Source organism: Clarias gariepinus, chromosome 9 (assembly GCF_024256425.1).
Source record: "Clarias gariepinus isolate MV-2021 ecotype Netherlands chromosome 9, CGAR_prim_01v2, whole genome shotgun sequence".
In the NCBI taxonomy this organism is placed as follows: domain Eukaryota; kingdom Metazoa; phylum Chordata; class Actinopteri; order Siluriformes; family Clariidae; genus Clarias; species Clarias gariepinus.
In genome coordinates, this window is record NC_071108.1 from 5238432 (window position 1) to 5255556 (window position 17125).

The following is a 17125-nucleotide window of genomic DNA, read 5'->3' on the forward strand; positions in this document are numbered from 1 at the left end:
AAATCTTGTAAACCTTGACGGTTTCTGAGCCGGCTGTGGGGAGGGCCACTCCACCTCCAGCTTCTCAGTATTGCTAACGCAGTAGCAGCTGAGCTCTGAGCAGACAGCAAAATTTAATGCTCGGCTTCTGACAAGCCGTGCATTTCCAGACCAACGTCGAGCACGTCATTATCCTTAAAAGCACACTGCTCAGTGCCTGGCTGCTGGCCAGCGCTATAGGAGAGCTTACGGTCCTTTGAACCTTAGTTTGGTCTGCCCAGCTAAGAGCGAGGACTTCTGCCGAAAACTCCTAGTCAGCAAACACAGGCGAAGCTGGAACTGCTCATTCGGAAAGTAGGGGGTCCTGCTGAGCGACTGTATTTTTTCTTAGGATTCTCTCCACGAACGTGACCCGTCTTTCCAGTATAGAACACCGAAGCTGGCGACAAAGCGCACATGACTCGGGCTCAGCTAGGTCTTTCTTAGCATGGAGAATTCCCAGACAGACAGGGCACACTCTGTGCTGGTCCTTCCCGTGCGAACAGCGGACTCCTTCTTTGCCACATAAGCTTCAATGATCATACTAGCTAGCACCGTTAGCCCAGCTAAACAGAAACCAACCAAACTGAGATGTCGCTAATGCTCTGACTGACAGTGAACTTAAAGTTGACAGTGAACCAAATGAGGCTGTTGTCGCTAACACCAACAGAAACAGTTAAACTGATTTTAAGCTCAGTCCTATAATGTAAATGTAGAGTTAACTAGCAGCACCTAGGAAACTCTACGGAAAAGGTGGTCACATCGAGGTGAAGAGCTTAAGAACTGAGAGTCAACCGTGGTGACGATGGCTTATAGGTATAGGCGGGGCTACACCTACGTCACGAGTGGGCGTGATATCCCATACGTTATACCGAGTGAATCGACTGAAACGGATCCACCTGTCTCTCTAGCCCTCCGCAACTGCGCATGCGCGAATTACCCTCCACCGCGTCGGAGAAAACGCGTGCGCGCGCACTGACAGCTGTCCCAATGATATCTACTGACGGTGAGAGTTAAAAAAAAAAAAACAGTGACTTTTACACATATTTTTAAAACACGACTTAGTGTTGTTAGGTTGTAAACCATTGTATCGGTCGATTTATGTGAGAAGCTTAATATGAAAATCTCAGTTTGCTTCATTCGGATACCGTTAGCCAAGTTAGCTAGTTAGCTTAGCCACCAGGACGCAGCGTCTCTCATTACTTCATGGGGGAAAAAATGACAAATCATGATAAAACCTTAAGGAATTTGGGTATACATAAGCGTATTGATTTAAATCGATGTTATTTTGTAGATTAAATAATAATTGGGGGCTGTCAGGATCTTTATAAGACGCAAAAACAGGGTCGAATTCCAAATAGCGCTGTGCGCCCTAGATGAGTGCACTACGTAAGCAATGGTTGTTGTGGTGCCTACGTCATAGCTAGGGAACTTTGCTTGTAATATCTATCGATTTGGGACAGAGCCTGGTGTAGATAGGGAACAGCAGTAAGCTAACGGTACTAGTACTAACACAATCTCTCTCTGTGTGTGTGTGTGTGTGTGTGTTGTTGATGATTGCAGTGTCCAGTGGTAACACAATACCGCAGAACAACCGAACGAAAAAGCCGAAAAAGAAGAAGAAACACCGCAAAGTGACCACAGAGGTGATTCCTAGTGTTGAGCTCGGGTTAGTACAGTACAACACACACACACACGCGTGGCCTAGATTTTTTTTTTTGCTGTATATGAGTGTGTGCTAAAAATATCCCCAGCCTGTGGAGAGACTCACTTCTCCACATATGCACACTCACACACTCTCTCTCTCACACACACACACACACACACACACAGTCTGCCCTCCCCTTCTCTTCGTCTGTGTCCATTTTAATGTCACCTGAACAATACATACAGTATAAACAGGACAGCCGTCCATCAGACTGATCGTCAGAATCAGTGATTATTCATAATGTTGCGTAATATATCTGTTTAAAAGAAATGTAGTTATGCAGATCGATTCGTTGGATCAGACGCGATTGATTGGACACTGGGAAGGCCATCCATCCCTTCTTCGACCATGAGAGCTCGGCCAATCAGCTGTGAGAGGCTTTCGCAACACCTGAACATGCGAATGGCAAGCTCGTTACCCCTGCACCACTATGGGCAGGATCTCGTGATTAATTATACTCAGGACTCTGGTATTTCTAATTTGTTGAAAGGGAACCGAGCAGCAGAGTTGGTGCATCCTGTTTTCAGAAATAGTTAATCTCTACAAGGTTAATGCTAGATATTTAAAAATCTCCATATCATCCCTGGGCTTCATTTATCAATCATTTCCTGTGTAAATTATTGGATAAGCCTGGGGTTCTTAAGCATAATATTTAAAAGACCGGAACGGTTGATGATGATAAGCAAATAACTTGCTTATTGTTAATGATAAATACATTGGACACCTGGTATTTCAGTAATCGGACCGAACCCTGCTACAGGACGCCGAGCTGGTTCGGGGTGGAAATATTTTCCGGCCTGATTCACTGATGTATTTTTTGCCATGACGAACTGAACAATGTTGATCCGACACTTAGCAGATCTTTCACTCTTCGTAGTGCTTTCCTTCACATGACATGACGCAGCAGGAGATTTTGTTTTCTGTTTACGTTCAGGCATTTCACTGCCTCTCTTATCCAGAGCGACTTGAGTGCTTTGAAATTGGCATTAGTAATTATGTCCTTTTGCTGGATTAATAGGTTACCGATTAGAAGAACCATCAGACCAACACTGCTCGGAAGGATTCTTTTTCTTTTTTTTTCTCTTCTTTAAAGACCGATACCTATACACTCAGATTCCTCACACAGAAACGGGGCTTCTTTTGAGAGAAATAAAGCATGGTTTCTGAAACATTCATTGAAATACAATTCTTATGCATATTACAAAAAAAAACCACTGCAAAGATGTTAGTATATTATGACTGAAGTAAAGTGGCTCACACCGCACGCGCTTCCCGCGGCGCCACAATTGCAGCGCTTATTTAACAAGTATAAATCTATGTTTGTTGTATTTCTGGGGGATTATGTGAAGAGAAACTGCATTTAAAAAAAAGAAATCTCGATATCAGCCCGTGCGTTCATGTGCCTTTTGATCAAAACTTTGCAAAGTGAAAGAGCGTGCGTGCCACGGGCTCACGTTAACGTTTTACTGTCTCTAAAAGGCTTATTCACAACCATATTTTAGCCATGCATTGTGCTATGTTGTTGTTTGTGATCTGAATATTTTATGAATGAAATAAAGCTGTTCTCTTTGGCGCACACTTTCACTTTGCACTTCTTGTCTCCCCTTTAAACAAGATGCTGCCGATATGAGCGACTTTGTTTCAGTCATAATATACACACATCACAAAAAGGCCAGCTTTTGCAAAGCAGACAAAATATAAATTTAGTACCTCAGGAAAACAACAGAGCACAAATATATTCTTGCATTTTTGTGAAAGCGCATACGATGTGATCCAATCATCACTCGAAATTTTAACTTGCGATCTCTTTAAAAAGAAACCAAGCAGCAGGATCGGAGCGTCCTAATAAACCCTGACTCTTTTGAGCTCGTTTGTATGTTCATGGCTATTTTAAGAAAAAGTCAATCTCTGCGAGGTAAACACTAAATATTGAAAAAAATCTGAAAGAAATCTTTTCCAGTGTAAATGTTTGCAAAACCAAACTAAATTTTGTCTTCCTAATCCTGGTTTGCATGCAAACTTTGATCAGCCGTTAAATGCAGCTAGTAAACAGGTTCCTGGAAAAAATGTCTGAATTATGTGTAGTGATGTTTAGAAATCTCCTAAAAAGACAATACTAAAGGCTGAAAGACAGACTTGGGTCTTATTTTGAAGCTTGTCACAGTTCTATCCAGACCTGATGTTTTCTGATACGCGTCCCTCAACAGCAAATCACCACAATTGTTTAATGTGTATGGACAAAGTGTGGGACGGAAACGAAAGCACGATAGAGCATGGCTTAAAAAAAAGAAAAAAAAGGAAAGCAGATTATGAAAATCTAACCCTTCAGTGATGAATAGACTGATCAGTGTATGTTCGTTCTACCCGCGTGAAGTTTAAAACCAGTTTGTCTCATACAGTTTGTTCTGAAACCGTGATGTTAATGAAAAGCAGTGATGTAAAGCGCAACTATAAGATAAAACTCAGCAAACATATCCGTAGCAGTCCGAGGTGAGGTCGTGTAAAATACCCGAACTGAGAGCCAGGTATGACTGAGCAACCAGAGCGCTTTTACAGCAGCATAAATGAATGAATGAATGATTGATTAAAGATTGTTGTTAATGACGGTAGTTAATAAAATTTGACTGTTTATTGAAATTTCAAATTGCTTATTTTTACAATGACTGCATATATAGAGAGATGAATTCATGACACAAACGTGAAATTCGGACCTTGGCTCAAAGAAACGGACCTTATTAAATTTAAATTCATCACCCCTGCTCAATATCTTTTATTATAATCAAATGATTAGTTTAGTTTAAAATAATTTATGGGGTTGTCTAGGCCTGCTTTGACTGTTTATTTTTTAAATTTTTATAATTATCATTATTTAACGTTAATAATTATTTATTAATTATATATACTGTAATTATATAAAATATATTAAAATATTAATTATATTAATTATTATAATTATATATAAATATAATTTAAAAAAATTACGTTTATTGCCTGGCATTACTATACAAACAAATTTCAGAATGTTTACGATTATATTTTTAGTCCCTGATTATATAAATGCTTATTATACAAGTATTTTATGAATAAATCTTTATGAGAATGAGAGAGAGAATCTGGGAACCTGTGTTTCTATTTATTTATTTTTGTTTTGTTTTACACAGTTTGCGTAAGAGGCTAGAAGATAAGATTGATTGTTGGTGAAATCTGAAAGCTTTTGGTGTTGCGTTTTAAAAAATTATGCGTTTCTTAATTAGACAGATGAACAACGCTGAGCAGAAAGATTCGACATGTAACAGTGTCATTCCCTTATATTTTATTTTATCTATTTCAGCATCGACATAATCCAGCTGAAAGATCTTTCATCTTCCACGAGGCTGCAGCGATGCCTAATGTACGATGCTTTTGTCAGATTAAGCAGCGGTCAGGACGAGAGCAAATCAAACTTACAAATTTAAAAGATACACTGGGGCTGAAAGGACGCAGGATGTTTTAGTGCGTTCTGCTTTCCTCCTATTGCTTGGAGCACATAAAAAAAAAACTAAAAAAAAGGGAATAAATAAAATACAGCCGTGTTATTTTTGATCAACTTATTATGTCTTGATTTCTCTTGCTAGCAGTGTTTTAATCTCTGTGTTCGGCACGACGTATAATCTGTTATGAGATTGTTTTACCTCGAGCCGCGAGATCTCTGAGCAACACGTCTGTACACGTCTCCCAAAGCCCCGATGCAGTCTAAATTTCAACTTTGTTTTCTGTAAAGCGTATCGAATTCCTGAAACCCCTGTAAGGTATTACGTTTCTTTGCACAGTCCTGGAGTAGTCGCTGTAACCATGGAAATGGTAATTACTTTCATCTCTGTAGCATATTTCTGTATAGAGGTTCTTAGATATGATGCACTGCATTGAGGGGAAGTGAGGAAGCGTGCGCACTGGTGTGAAAATTACTTTAAATCAGGCGGAATAGTCGAGCTCACTGTGTATCTAATGTGTCTTGCACCTAGCAACTTTTTTTTTTTCCCTTTTTCTGGTTTTCGTTTTTTTTTTTTAATTTTTTTTATTAAATTACTCTAAGGTTACAATTTACCTTGTAGCTTGTTTCTTTTCCGTAATTTTTAAACCCAGTTTCTTTATTTGTTTATGCCCTACACAGGCCCCAGATCCAGACCTCAGATGATGTGTGTCACATCCTCACTATTCACAGAGCCACCACTCCACCAGACACACCACCCTCTCCTCCTCTCAATCTCTCTCAGAGCCCTCCAGACCTTCAGCCTGTAGCTCCAGATGGCCATGCTATACCTCCAGACATTCACCCTATGGCTCCAGACGTTCATGCTATATCTCCAGACGCTCACCCTGTACCTCCAGACATCCATGCTGTACCTCCAGACATTCACCCTGTAGCTCAAGACGTTCATGCTGTACCTTCAGACGTTCACCCTGTGGCCCCAGATGTCCATGCCTTAGCTCCAGACCTTCAACACGTAGCGCCAGACCTTCAACACGTAGCGCCAGACCTTCAACCCACAGCTCCAGTCCAGCGCTCAGCCCCGATCACGGTCCCCGTTACAGCGCTTCCTTCTCCATACATCCTCTCATCATCAGAAGCATCCAGCGCTTCTATACCTCCTTCACTGGGCCTACCTTCTGCTCTCTCCAGCACTCCTCCTACTCAGATCGCCCCTTCCCCACTAACGTCTCCACCTCAGGCTCTCAGCCCACCTCCGCCCGATTTCACCCCCCCGCCCGCAGAGCTCCTCGGATCTGACGACGAAGAGCAGGAGAATCCTGGAGACTACTGTAAAGGTACTGTACACTAAACTCCATTACAGTTCTGTTTAGTCTTTTTAAAACACTTACATGGTTGCTGTTTAAGAGGGAAATGTTCAGACACAGTTTTTTTTCACCTAGAAGATTGAGTGCACTGGAGATATTAGAGATGGCTTGGAGTAGTTGAGATATTAAGCCACAGAGATTATACAGGAACACAGCCGGCATTACATGTTAGCACAAAAGTGCTCTACTACATACAACAAACAAGAAATACAATTAAGTATTTTGATTTATTTGATATTTATATTAATTTCACATTTCAGTGATCCAACCGACTTGTCCTTCCCTCCATCTACCCGTATATGAAAAGTAATCGTGGAAGTAGCTCGCAAGTATTGAACAAAAAATATATACACTGCAGTGCACTAGGTACCAATATTTACAATTATATACAGTATTCTCAGTGTGTAAGTAAATGTATAAAATGTTTATAGTCTGGTGTATTGTATGTTAGTCCGTGTGGGGGTGCAGGAGAAATTAGTCGGCCTCATCGGTTTCAGTGAATCAGTCCGAGAGCAGAATGATAGAAAATGTCTGTTCTGTAAAGCTGTCCTGATGCTGAATAATCCTAATTTAGGAAAAACCTTAAAAGTAATAGAGTTCACAGTCCAATACAGTGGAAAACAGCTCTAAGACAAAATGGCATCTAAGGGCGCAGAGACAACATTGTTAGATTTGTCATGCGAGATTAATTTCCTTAGGTGTGGTTATGGTTTTTGGCCACATGATGACAGCTTTAGTCAAGTGGATTGGCACGCTTTACGTTTTATATTCGTGTCAAAGCTGTATAAAACTCACTTTGTCAGACTTAAGAACAAATCCGACTTACGAACATGCTTCCGGAACGCAACTTGTTTGTAAGTTGGGGACTACCCGTAAACTTGGATGTACTTGGTCTTACTGTTCACATACAGTGTTAGTAGGTTGGATCCCTGATTGTATGTGGTAGGAGCACTTTTGTGCTCGCAGGTAACGCCGGCCCGTCTAAGTATACACTGTGTGGGGAAACACCAGAACAGATCCTCAGTAATTAGGTTGATATTTAAGTTTAAAATGCTGATATCACACATGGAGAGATGAGTAATACATCAAGGTTTCTGTTTCTTAGAGCCACTAGACACACACGCACCAGCCTCTTTCTGTGTGTAAGATTACCAGAGGAGATGTAAGTCACTATTTATAACTCTCAGGAATAAAACATGACAAGACACGCTTTTACTGGAATACAGTCAAAGACGGTGTTATGATGCAGCTGATGTGAGGCGAAGTTACTGTTACCATGACAAATGAATTAATTGATTAAAGAAAAAAAAAATCAGATCTTATTTTTAATTACTTGTGAAACGTTTCTGCATTTATGTTGAAGCAACCATGTAATTATAATCTGAGTATTATTTTTCTTTTATTATTGCTGTTCATTTTTTGTTATTTTTCTTTTCCCTCCTTTAGGCGGTTATTACCCAGTAAAGATCGGAGACCTGTTTAATGGCAGATATCACGTAGTCAGGAAGCTGGGATGGGGTCACTTCTCTACCGTGTGGCTCTGCTGGGATCTTCAGTGAGTATTCCGTCCTTAAACGCTGAAAGCTCATTATCAAAATTATTTAGCATTAATGTTGCCAACTTGTTGTTGTGATCTACAGCGATGTACAGGAATCTTAGGCACGCTGTTTTATTCATACCAATGTTTTAATGTTTTGTTGTTTATTTTATGACCCAATATGAAACATTTCATATTTCCTAAGGAAAAAATTTTTTAAGACCGTATTAAAAACAAAGCATAATATTATATCTTATACAACTTTCCAGAGGAAAAAAAAGGTAATAAAAGGCTGCTGTATTTCTCAGCAAAAATTTGAAGCAAGCGTGAAAGTTAGTGCCCTCATTTTTAATGTTTCTTTTTTTGTTGTGTGTGTGCTAAAAAAATAAATAAATACATTATTAGATCATAGTGATTAGTGATCATTGTCTTAGTGTTTGGCATATGCAACCTCAGATGAACAACATACAACATTCACAAATAACCATGCCATTATTTATTTAATATAACAGAAACGAAGCCAAAAAATATATATCTCCCTCTCGTCGGCAATACCAAGTACCTCCATGATTCAGTAGTTTGTATGACTTGCTAATTCTCTCACATCGCTTTGGTACGTTCTTACTTTACAATGTGACTTCAGTTCATTAAGGTTTTTTGGGGCATTTGCTTATTCCAAAAACCTTGATTCTTTTATTTTTCATCCATTCTGACATACCTTCGAAGCATTGTTCCTTCTGACAACCCTTCCATACAAACTGTACTTATTCAGTCCTCTTCTAATTGTGCTGTCATGGGTTTTAACATGTAACGTGCTTAGTGAGGAATGTAGGGTCTTGTGTTATTTATTTATTTTTGTTTTTTTGTATTTCTCATCATGATCTGACCTTTAGGCCATTGTGTTGGGATGTCCACTCCTGGGATGATTGGCAGCTCTCTTGAATGCTCTATACTTGTGAACAATCTTTCTCACGGTAGAACGTTGAACTACACATTGTTTGGGTTTATAACCCTTTCCAGATTCAACCACAGTCTGAACGCTTCAGACCAGCAAACTGCCAAAACTTTTGCTTTTATGGAGGTCTGAACACTCGCTGATGATCAATTAATCAGGGGCTGGCGATTAGTAGAACCTGGCTGCAACTTTCCCTGTCAAAATCTTTTGGAAGCAGTAAGGGGGTACTTAGTGTTGGGTACTATGAATTTGGCTTCATTTTTGTGAAAATTAATAATGGCACCGTGGGGGGAAAAAAGAGGATTGAAGAGAATAAAAAGAGGGAGAGGGGGTACAAAATTTTACACATGACTGTAGTTAATTACTTTTTGCTGCTGTTTCATTACTGTTTACTGCATATTTAAAAATGTTTAATTACATTTTAAGTAATCTTTGCTTTGCAGCATTTCTTCATGTGTCTTTTGGACAAATGGTAAAGTTTTGTCCAATTCTGTATGTTTTACACAAAACACTATGTGCTCCACCTGAGAGTGAAATTGGAAAGATGTGGACATGCGGAGGTGCGAGTATATCCACAGTTTTAATGTGACGTTTACAAATTTTGATCTCTTGTTGCGGTGATGCAGGAGACACTTGGAAAAACTATGGGTTTTTTATAAAGCGACCTGTATAAGAAGCCAAACAGTTTGTTCAGTAGAACGTGGTATTAAAAATGCGTTTGTAGTTTTAGGCTCTGAAGTCACATTAGAATTGCTGTGAAAGCTGTACAAGGCAATAAGCAATAAAAGCCCAAGGGTAAAATGAGCTATGCAGCAACATTTCACATTTTCTTTAATAACACAGTAGAATTAATTTTATAATTTTATTTTTGTCTATTAAAGTGTTTTTTTTTTTTTTTTTTTTTTGAGGTAAGCAAGTTCTTTCATCTCTGCCAATGTCAGTAATAAAAGTGTCTAGACGCCCTGGTTTGGTGTTTACATACTGTACAGTACAACTTTACTTATGTCAGGAGGAGGACTGAATGGGCTGCATTCAACAAAGAAAACAACTAAGGAGATAATGCTGAACTGGCAACTTTGTGGAAAAATGCGGTCAGAAAAAACTTTCACTATGTGCAATGTAGTGTACTGATACCGGAGTGTACTCTTAAGTAGTTTAGTGCACGCTTTGGATTTCTCGCAAACCAAGACAACGCTGTTTAAAATCTGGCGAATGTCCTGAGGAAAGAACTTTAACTTTTGACAATCTCGAGGAATGTTCCAAAGCTCACTTAATGTTGGTGCCGTAATGATCAGAGAGATGTGTGGTGCATTCAATTCAGATATTTAAAAATCATTAAGAAAAAATGTATTTATTGCAAAGCAACCTAGTACATTCTCTTATTATTTAATGTAGATTATAAAGAAACTGAAACCAATAGGATAGCCTGTTCTCGACTAAAGAGTGTGTTCATATTTGTGTATCTAGGCGGAAACGATTTGTGGCCCTAAAGGTGGTTAAGAGCGCTCCACATTACACAGAGACTGCACTGGATGAGATCAAACTACTGAAATGTGTAAGTGTAAAAGTTTAACCTTTTTTTTTTTTTTTTATAAAAAAAAAAAAAACTTTATAGATATCTGCTTCAGAGTGGTTCTCCACAACCATGTGGGACGTTGGAGCTGTAACTAACTGTAATTGTCTCATATTGTGAGGGATCTGCTGTCTGTTGATGATTACCTGTCTGGCATGTGCTCCATACTGTATAAAACAAGAAAATGTGTGTAAATGTTAATAAGGGAAGTTTTCTGTATGAAATGTTCTGCGTTTGTGGAAGGATTCAGATGAGGAGGTAAAAGTATTTTGACTTGAGGAGCATCTTCACAAGCTGTGTTTTAATAAATTTTTGGTAATTAGCTTTAAAAGAGGGAAATGGAGAGAGGCCGGGTGAGGAACCGACTGTTTATAGCTGCTAGAACGTAACTGGAATCATTAGCAAGGTTCCTGAATACTAAAGAATTTGTTAATTAAATTTAAGGAAGATTAAAATCTGTTCGTGTTGAATACTGAGGTTTTTTTATTTTTATTTAAAATTATAGGAAAAATAAAATGTTTAGGAATATTAAAATTTGGCAAGTATATAGTTTTTTTTTTTTTTTTTTTTTTTTTTAAAGTCCATATCTATGCTTTTTGAACAGGTTCGAGACAGCGACCCCACAGACCCTAAACGGGAGACGATAGTTCAGCTCATCGATGACTTCAAGATATCCGGAGTCAATGGTGTTCGTATCCTGCCATATACATGTATATCTGAATTGCCATGGACCAGCTAATACGATATTATCACGATACCTAGGTGGCGATTTGATTTGTATTGCGTTTTTGATCTCTTTTCTTTGATATAAATGTTTTCTGACTTTATTACGATTCTGAACAAACTTTGTACACTTACCTAAAGAATTATTAGGAACACTATACTAATACGGTGTTTGACCCCCTTTCACCTTCAGAACTGCCTAAATTCTACGTGGCATTGATTCAACAAGGTGCTGAAAACATTCTTTAGAAATGTTGGCCCATATTGATAGGATAGCATCTTGCAGTTGATGGAGATTTGTGGGATGCACATCCAGGGCACGAAGCTCCCGTTCCACCACATCCCAAAGATGCTCTATTGGGTTGAGATCTGGAGACTGTGGGAGCCATTTTAGTACAGTGAACTCATTGTCATGTTCAAGAAACCAATTTGAAATAATTCGAGCTTAGTGACATGGTGCATTATCCTGCTGGAAGTAGCCATCAGAGGATGGGTACATGGAGGTTATAAAGGGATGGACATGGTCAGAAACAGTGCTCAGGTAGCCTGTGGCATTTAAACGATGCCCAATTGGCACTAAGGGGCCTAAAGTGTGCCAAGAAAACATCCCCCACACCATCACACCACCAGCCTGCGCAGTGGTAACAAGGCATGATGGATCCATGTTCTCATTCTGTTTACGCCAAATTCTAACTCTACCATTTAAATGTCACAACAGAAATCGAGACTCATCAGACCAGGCAACATTTTTCCAGTCTTCATCTGTCCAATTTTGGTGAGCTCGTGCAAATTGTAGCCTCTTTTTCCTATTTGTAGTGGAGATAAGTGGTACCCGGTGGGGTCTTCTGCTGTTGTAGCCCATCCGCCTCAAGGTTGTGCGTGTTGTGGCTTCACAAATGCTTTGCTGCATACCTCGGTTGTAACGGGTGGTTATTTCAGTCAAAGTTGCTCTTCTATCAGCTTGAATCAGTCGGCCCATTCTCCTCTAACCTCTAGCATCAACAAGGCATTTTCGCCCACAGGACTGCCGCATACTGGATGTTTTTCCCTTTTCACACCATTCTTTGTAAACCCTAGAAACGGTTGTGCGTGAAAATCGCAGTAACTGAACAGATTGTAAAATACTCAGACCGGCCCGCCTGGCACCAACAACCATGCCACGCTCAAAATTGCTTAAATCACCTTTCTTTCCAATTCTGACATTCAGTTTGGAGTTGAGGAGATTGTCTTGACCAGGACCACACCCCTAAATGCATTGAAGCAACTGCCATGAGATGATTATGATTAGATAATTGCGTTAATGAGAAATTCAACAGGTGTTCCTAATAATCCTTTAGGTGAGTGTAAATAGTTCCCTTCTACCACACGTGACTCAGTGCTGCCTGCCAACGTGTGAATAGTTTAGAGTGCATTACTTGTAGGGTCATAGGTAAAGGATGACGCTTAGCCGCCTCATATAGCCGCAAACATACAGTACACTTTATTGGCAAAAGTATTCGCTCGTCTGCCTTTACATGCATCTGAACTTGAGTAACACCCCAATCTTAATTCATAGGTTAATTCAAACACCTAAATTCAATGATTTGGATGGTGGAGTGAATACCTTTAGCAATAAAGTGTATATTAATTGAAATTTCGTTTTAAAAAGTCGATTCTGGAGTCACATGAATCACCTCACAAACGAATCACATGGATGCATAACTGAATAAATTTTATTTTCTTTGTCTTTTACAAATATTCATTCCAAATCTATTTTAGTAGATTCACCATAATGTTTTAGGGACGTTAATAATAAATTTTAATAGATTATTTGCCTTTGAGAATTTTACGTTTTAAATTTTCGTGAACTCGAGATTGAGTCAGCCTGCTTATAATTTATAATTTTGCGAGCTTTTGGGTCACGAAACCGATCGCTGCTGATCTAAACCGACCTTTCAAAAACAAAAGTGCTTTACATATGCAGCCGATGTGAGATCACTACTGATGGGAAGTTCGGATCTTTTTACAGACTCTGATCTCTTGAGTCTTGAATGAAATTATTTCATGTTAGCAAAATGTATGTAAAAATGTTGCGTTACTTCCCGAACATCTACTTCTTACGCAAACATTGATCATGCAACAAACAAGACAAAAATATAATCGCTAGAGAGCACAGAGTGCCGGGGCTGCTCACAGATGTGAGGGAGAGAGTTGGGGCTGAGTGACTCAATGAGTTGTTGCAGCCGAGCAAATAAGATTTTCTCTATTTTAAATAATAAAACATAGGGAAAGAACTCAATATGTGGAGCTTAAACTGAGCGGGCAATATGTGTCTGGTTAGCATTAAAAAATAATAGTTAATCGATTCATTGGTTGTTAATATGTTCGCTTGTCGGTTAAGGAAAATGAAAAGTGAAGTTTCATGTCGGAGTCTGATAACCCTGTTGGTCTAATAACTCGACTCCATTTATCGCGCTCTGCAGGAGAGTAATAACCTTGACTCTGTGACTAATAAGATGTGTGTATGGTGCTGGAGGTGCTTGGGCACCAGCTGCTTAAATGGATTATCAAGTCCAACTACATGGGCCTGCCTCTGGTGTGTGTGAAGAGCATCCTCCGTCAGGTACGCTTCTGCACTCAGCACACACGTAGCATTAACATGAAAGAATCGTCACATACGGACCATGTTCTGTGGAGGTTAATCTTTGATTGTGGATCATTTAAAAAAAACAAAAAAACTTACAACTTAAAATATGTACCTTTTTTTTATTTGTAAAGTTTTTTTCATTAAAATAATAATTACGATTGTTTAATCTGGAGCGCTTACCGTCATTATATAGTCATTAGCTAAAATCTGAACTTGAAAGTGAATGAGTGAAAAATCTCATTTGGTTAATGAACCCGTGTGGGCTTGAGATGATTGACGGTAGCACTAGGAATCACTGACGCAATCCAATTATGTGATGGCTGTTTAAATCCCTGACGGAGTGTGGCGACGACTTTGCAGCTTTAAAAATGTACAATACATTTTTTTGCAATATACGTTTTATATACTCTGGCCGAAAAAAGGTCGCTATTTCAGAAGGGCTTTATTATTGGCCTGCATTAAGGAAAGTTAATGTCGGAGTTAAAATTGAAATAACTAAGGTGATTTAAAACTACTGGAACGGGTTAAGAAGCTATCGAGACATCATTAAAACCTGGAAGGATAGTGCTGAAACGTCAACCTTGTGAAAGAAATGTAGTCGGGGGAAAAAAATTATGGATGGAGATCATTTAAACTCTTGGCAAGGCTGCATGGTAAAAAAATACACAGTAAAAATCATAGCTGTGATTAATAATTAAAATGAGAGCATTTTTATATACACACAATGTGATGAGAACTCACAGGATTGGGACTAAACAGCTGTGTGTATGTGTGTGTAAGAAAACCACCTGTTGGTCAGACTCATCTGGGAAAAAAAAAAAGCCCCAAGTTTGCTAGAAAGCATAAAGATTACACTTTGGAACAACGGGAAATGGTCATGTGACCTGATGAGTCCAGCTTGACCCCATTTCAGAGTGATGGGTGTGTCCGGGTAAGAAGGGAAGCACATGAAGCGATGCACCCATTATGCGTAGTGTCGACTGTACAAGCTTCTGGAGGCAGTGTTATGATCTGGAGGTGCTCAGGTCCAGACTCAGCAACGTTCACGTCTGTGGATCACGTTTTTGACATGAGGTATACAGTATTCCAGGACTCAGATCAACAAATCGTCTTTGTCTCATGTGTCTTTGCTGCCCTGAAATGTCCTCCTGCACTCGCAGCTTTTATCCCTTAAATTTTTTTTATAACTTTACAGTGAGCTTAGTTCCACATAACTTATTTTTTTATAGTCCTATTGTTTTTGTTAATTGCCCTTGATAATGGATAATTAATCAAAACACAAAAAAACCTTAACACTAATGTTAGTGATTGTAGCTACAGCTAAATTATTTATTTATTTTTACCCTCATTGCAGTAAATTTTATATAAATGATGCTACTTATACATGGCCACACCCTCTTCCTTTTCCCACTCAAAGCCACAGGTAATAATATTCCTAGTCAATAATAGTTATGGGACTGACTAGAGCTATGTGATTAAATCGGTTATGCAGCTGACAAAAGTTCTTGAAAAATGTATCAGGCATCGCAAAAAATCAGGAAATATTAAGCACTGCTTCTTCTTTTGAATTCATGAACAGTTGGTGTGTTACTGTACCGCCACCTGCTGGACTGGAGTGAGGAGCAGATGATTGGTGTTAAAAAAAATAATAATAATAATAATTAAATAAAAAAATTAATATTGTTCCTTTATATGAAACATGACTTTTAAACAATCAACCAAAAAAGTTGCACAGCATTTCAGTGCTTCTTGAATGCTTTCCGTAGTACTAAATATAGCTGCTTGGGACACATCAGGCAGTAAACAGTATTGATTCACAGCTGTAGTGATCATGTACACTGGCAATGCGTGTTTATAATGTTCACAAATGCGTGCATGTTATGTTTACAAAATCCCGACACCACTTCCTGAGATGATGTACAATCTGATAAACACAAACCTCGGCATTGTCTGCCATCATTTATTTATGTGAAGGAAAGGTTCAGAATACTTGTACACGCCAAATCAAAACACTGAGCCGGAGTTAATGTGACAGGAGAAAAGACGTGCATGCTTTCTACTGCATCTCTTGATACGGGGATTAATAAAACTGTCATCGGGTGTGCATGTAAAAATAAGCCTTGTGCTATCTCTTCATTTGTAATTAAATGTAATGCGGAATATACAGGTGGTTTGTTAAGAATAATTTAAGCTTTTAAATTTTCAAGTCAAACAGTTAAAAACTTCTTGTTTTTAACCTTTTGTTAAAACTCCTGCGTAGGTTCTGCAGGGTCTGGATTACCTGCACACCAAGTGTAAGATCATCCACACCGACATCAAGCCAGAGAACATCCTGCTCGACGTGACGGACGTGTACGTGAGGCGCCTGGCTGCTGAGGCTACGCTGTGGCAGAAAGCTGGAGCTCCGCCTCCGTCTGGCTCCTCTGGTAAAGCTCGCGGCATCGCATAATCACTGCTCACTCTGTTTATTTTGTTCTGTTACACAAAGTCGGAAACTTTACATGTGTCTGTTGTTATTCGTTGTTTTATTTTAATTGTCTGAGGGAACGTTTCCGTATAGAATTACACAAACTGTAAAGTTTATATACGGGCTCTGAAAAGTACAGCTACACAAATTGTTTTTAAAAATAAATTACGCACCCGAAGATGAGAAATTAACCTTCAACAAAAAAATCAGGTTTTTCCATCTCCCTGGACTTTCTATTTATTTATTTTTTTAGTCTAGTCGTTATCTTGCCTCATGACTAATCACCAGTTTTTAACAATGGAGCCTTTTGTATACGTTTAATCGTCTAAACTCGAAAAGCTCATCGTCGTTTCAATTTGTCAGCCTTTTTAATTTTTAAACCGCGCACACAAGATATCAATTAACACGCCTGTTGCTATGGTTACTCTGCTTCTGTCACTTTTAATAAAAGCATTACCATGCACTGTAGCCTATAAATAATTCCCAGCTGCGTAATTAAAAAAACAAAAACAAAAACGAGTCGCTTAATTGAGTGCAAACACAGGCGTTGCCTAACCCGTTATTTATGGAGGGTTGTCCTGTTATCGACGATTTAGAGAAGTGATTACAGTTTTTAAACGAAGTAAACAATCAGGAGTGTAAACGAAGATATTGAATTTGAATTTGCGTTTCTCAAATATGC

At 38.9% G+C, this 17125-nt stretch overlaps 1 protein-coding gene across 1 annotated transcript in view; it reads left to right on the forward strand.

Annotated features, from left to right (window-relative positions):
• Window positions 1-939: 939 nt before the first annotated feature.
• srpk3 (SRSF protein kinase 3) overlaps window positions 940-17125 on the forward strand; it is a 31120-nt gene continuing 14934 nt past the window's right edge. The window contains exons 1-8 of the mRNA XM_053504375.1: window positions 940-1024; window positions 1582-1687; window positions 5877-6532; window positions 8009-8117; window positions 10522-10609; window positions 11232-11319; window positions 13846-13952; window positions 16237-16402. Of these exons, the coding sequence (XP_053360350.1) occupies window positions 946-1024; window positions 1582-1687; window positions 5877-6532; window positions 8009-8117; window positions 10522-10609; window positions 11232-11319; window positions 13846-13952; window positions 16237-16402 (1399 nt within the window). The 5' untranslated portion in view covers window positions 940-945. The remainder of the gene's footprint in view (window positions 1025-1581; window positions 1688-5876; window positions 6533-8008; window positions 8118-10521; window positions 10610-11231; window positions 11320-13845; window positions 13953-16236; window positions 16403-17125) is intronic.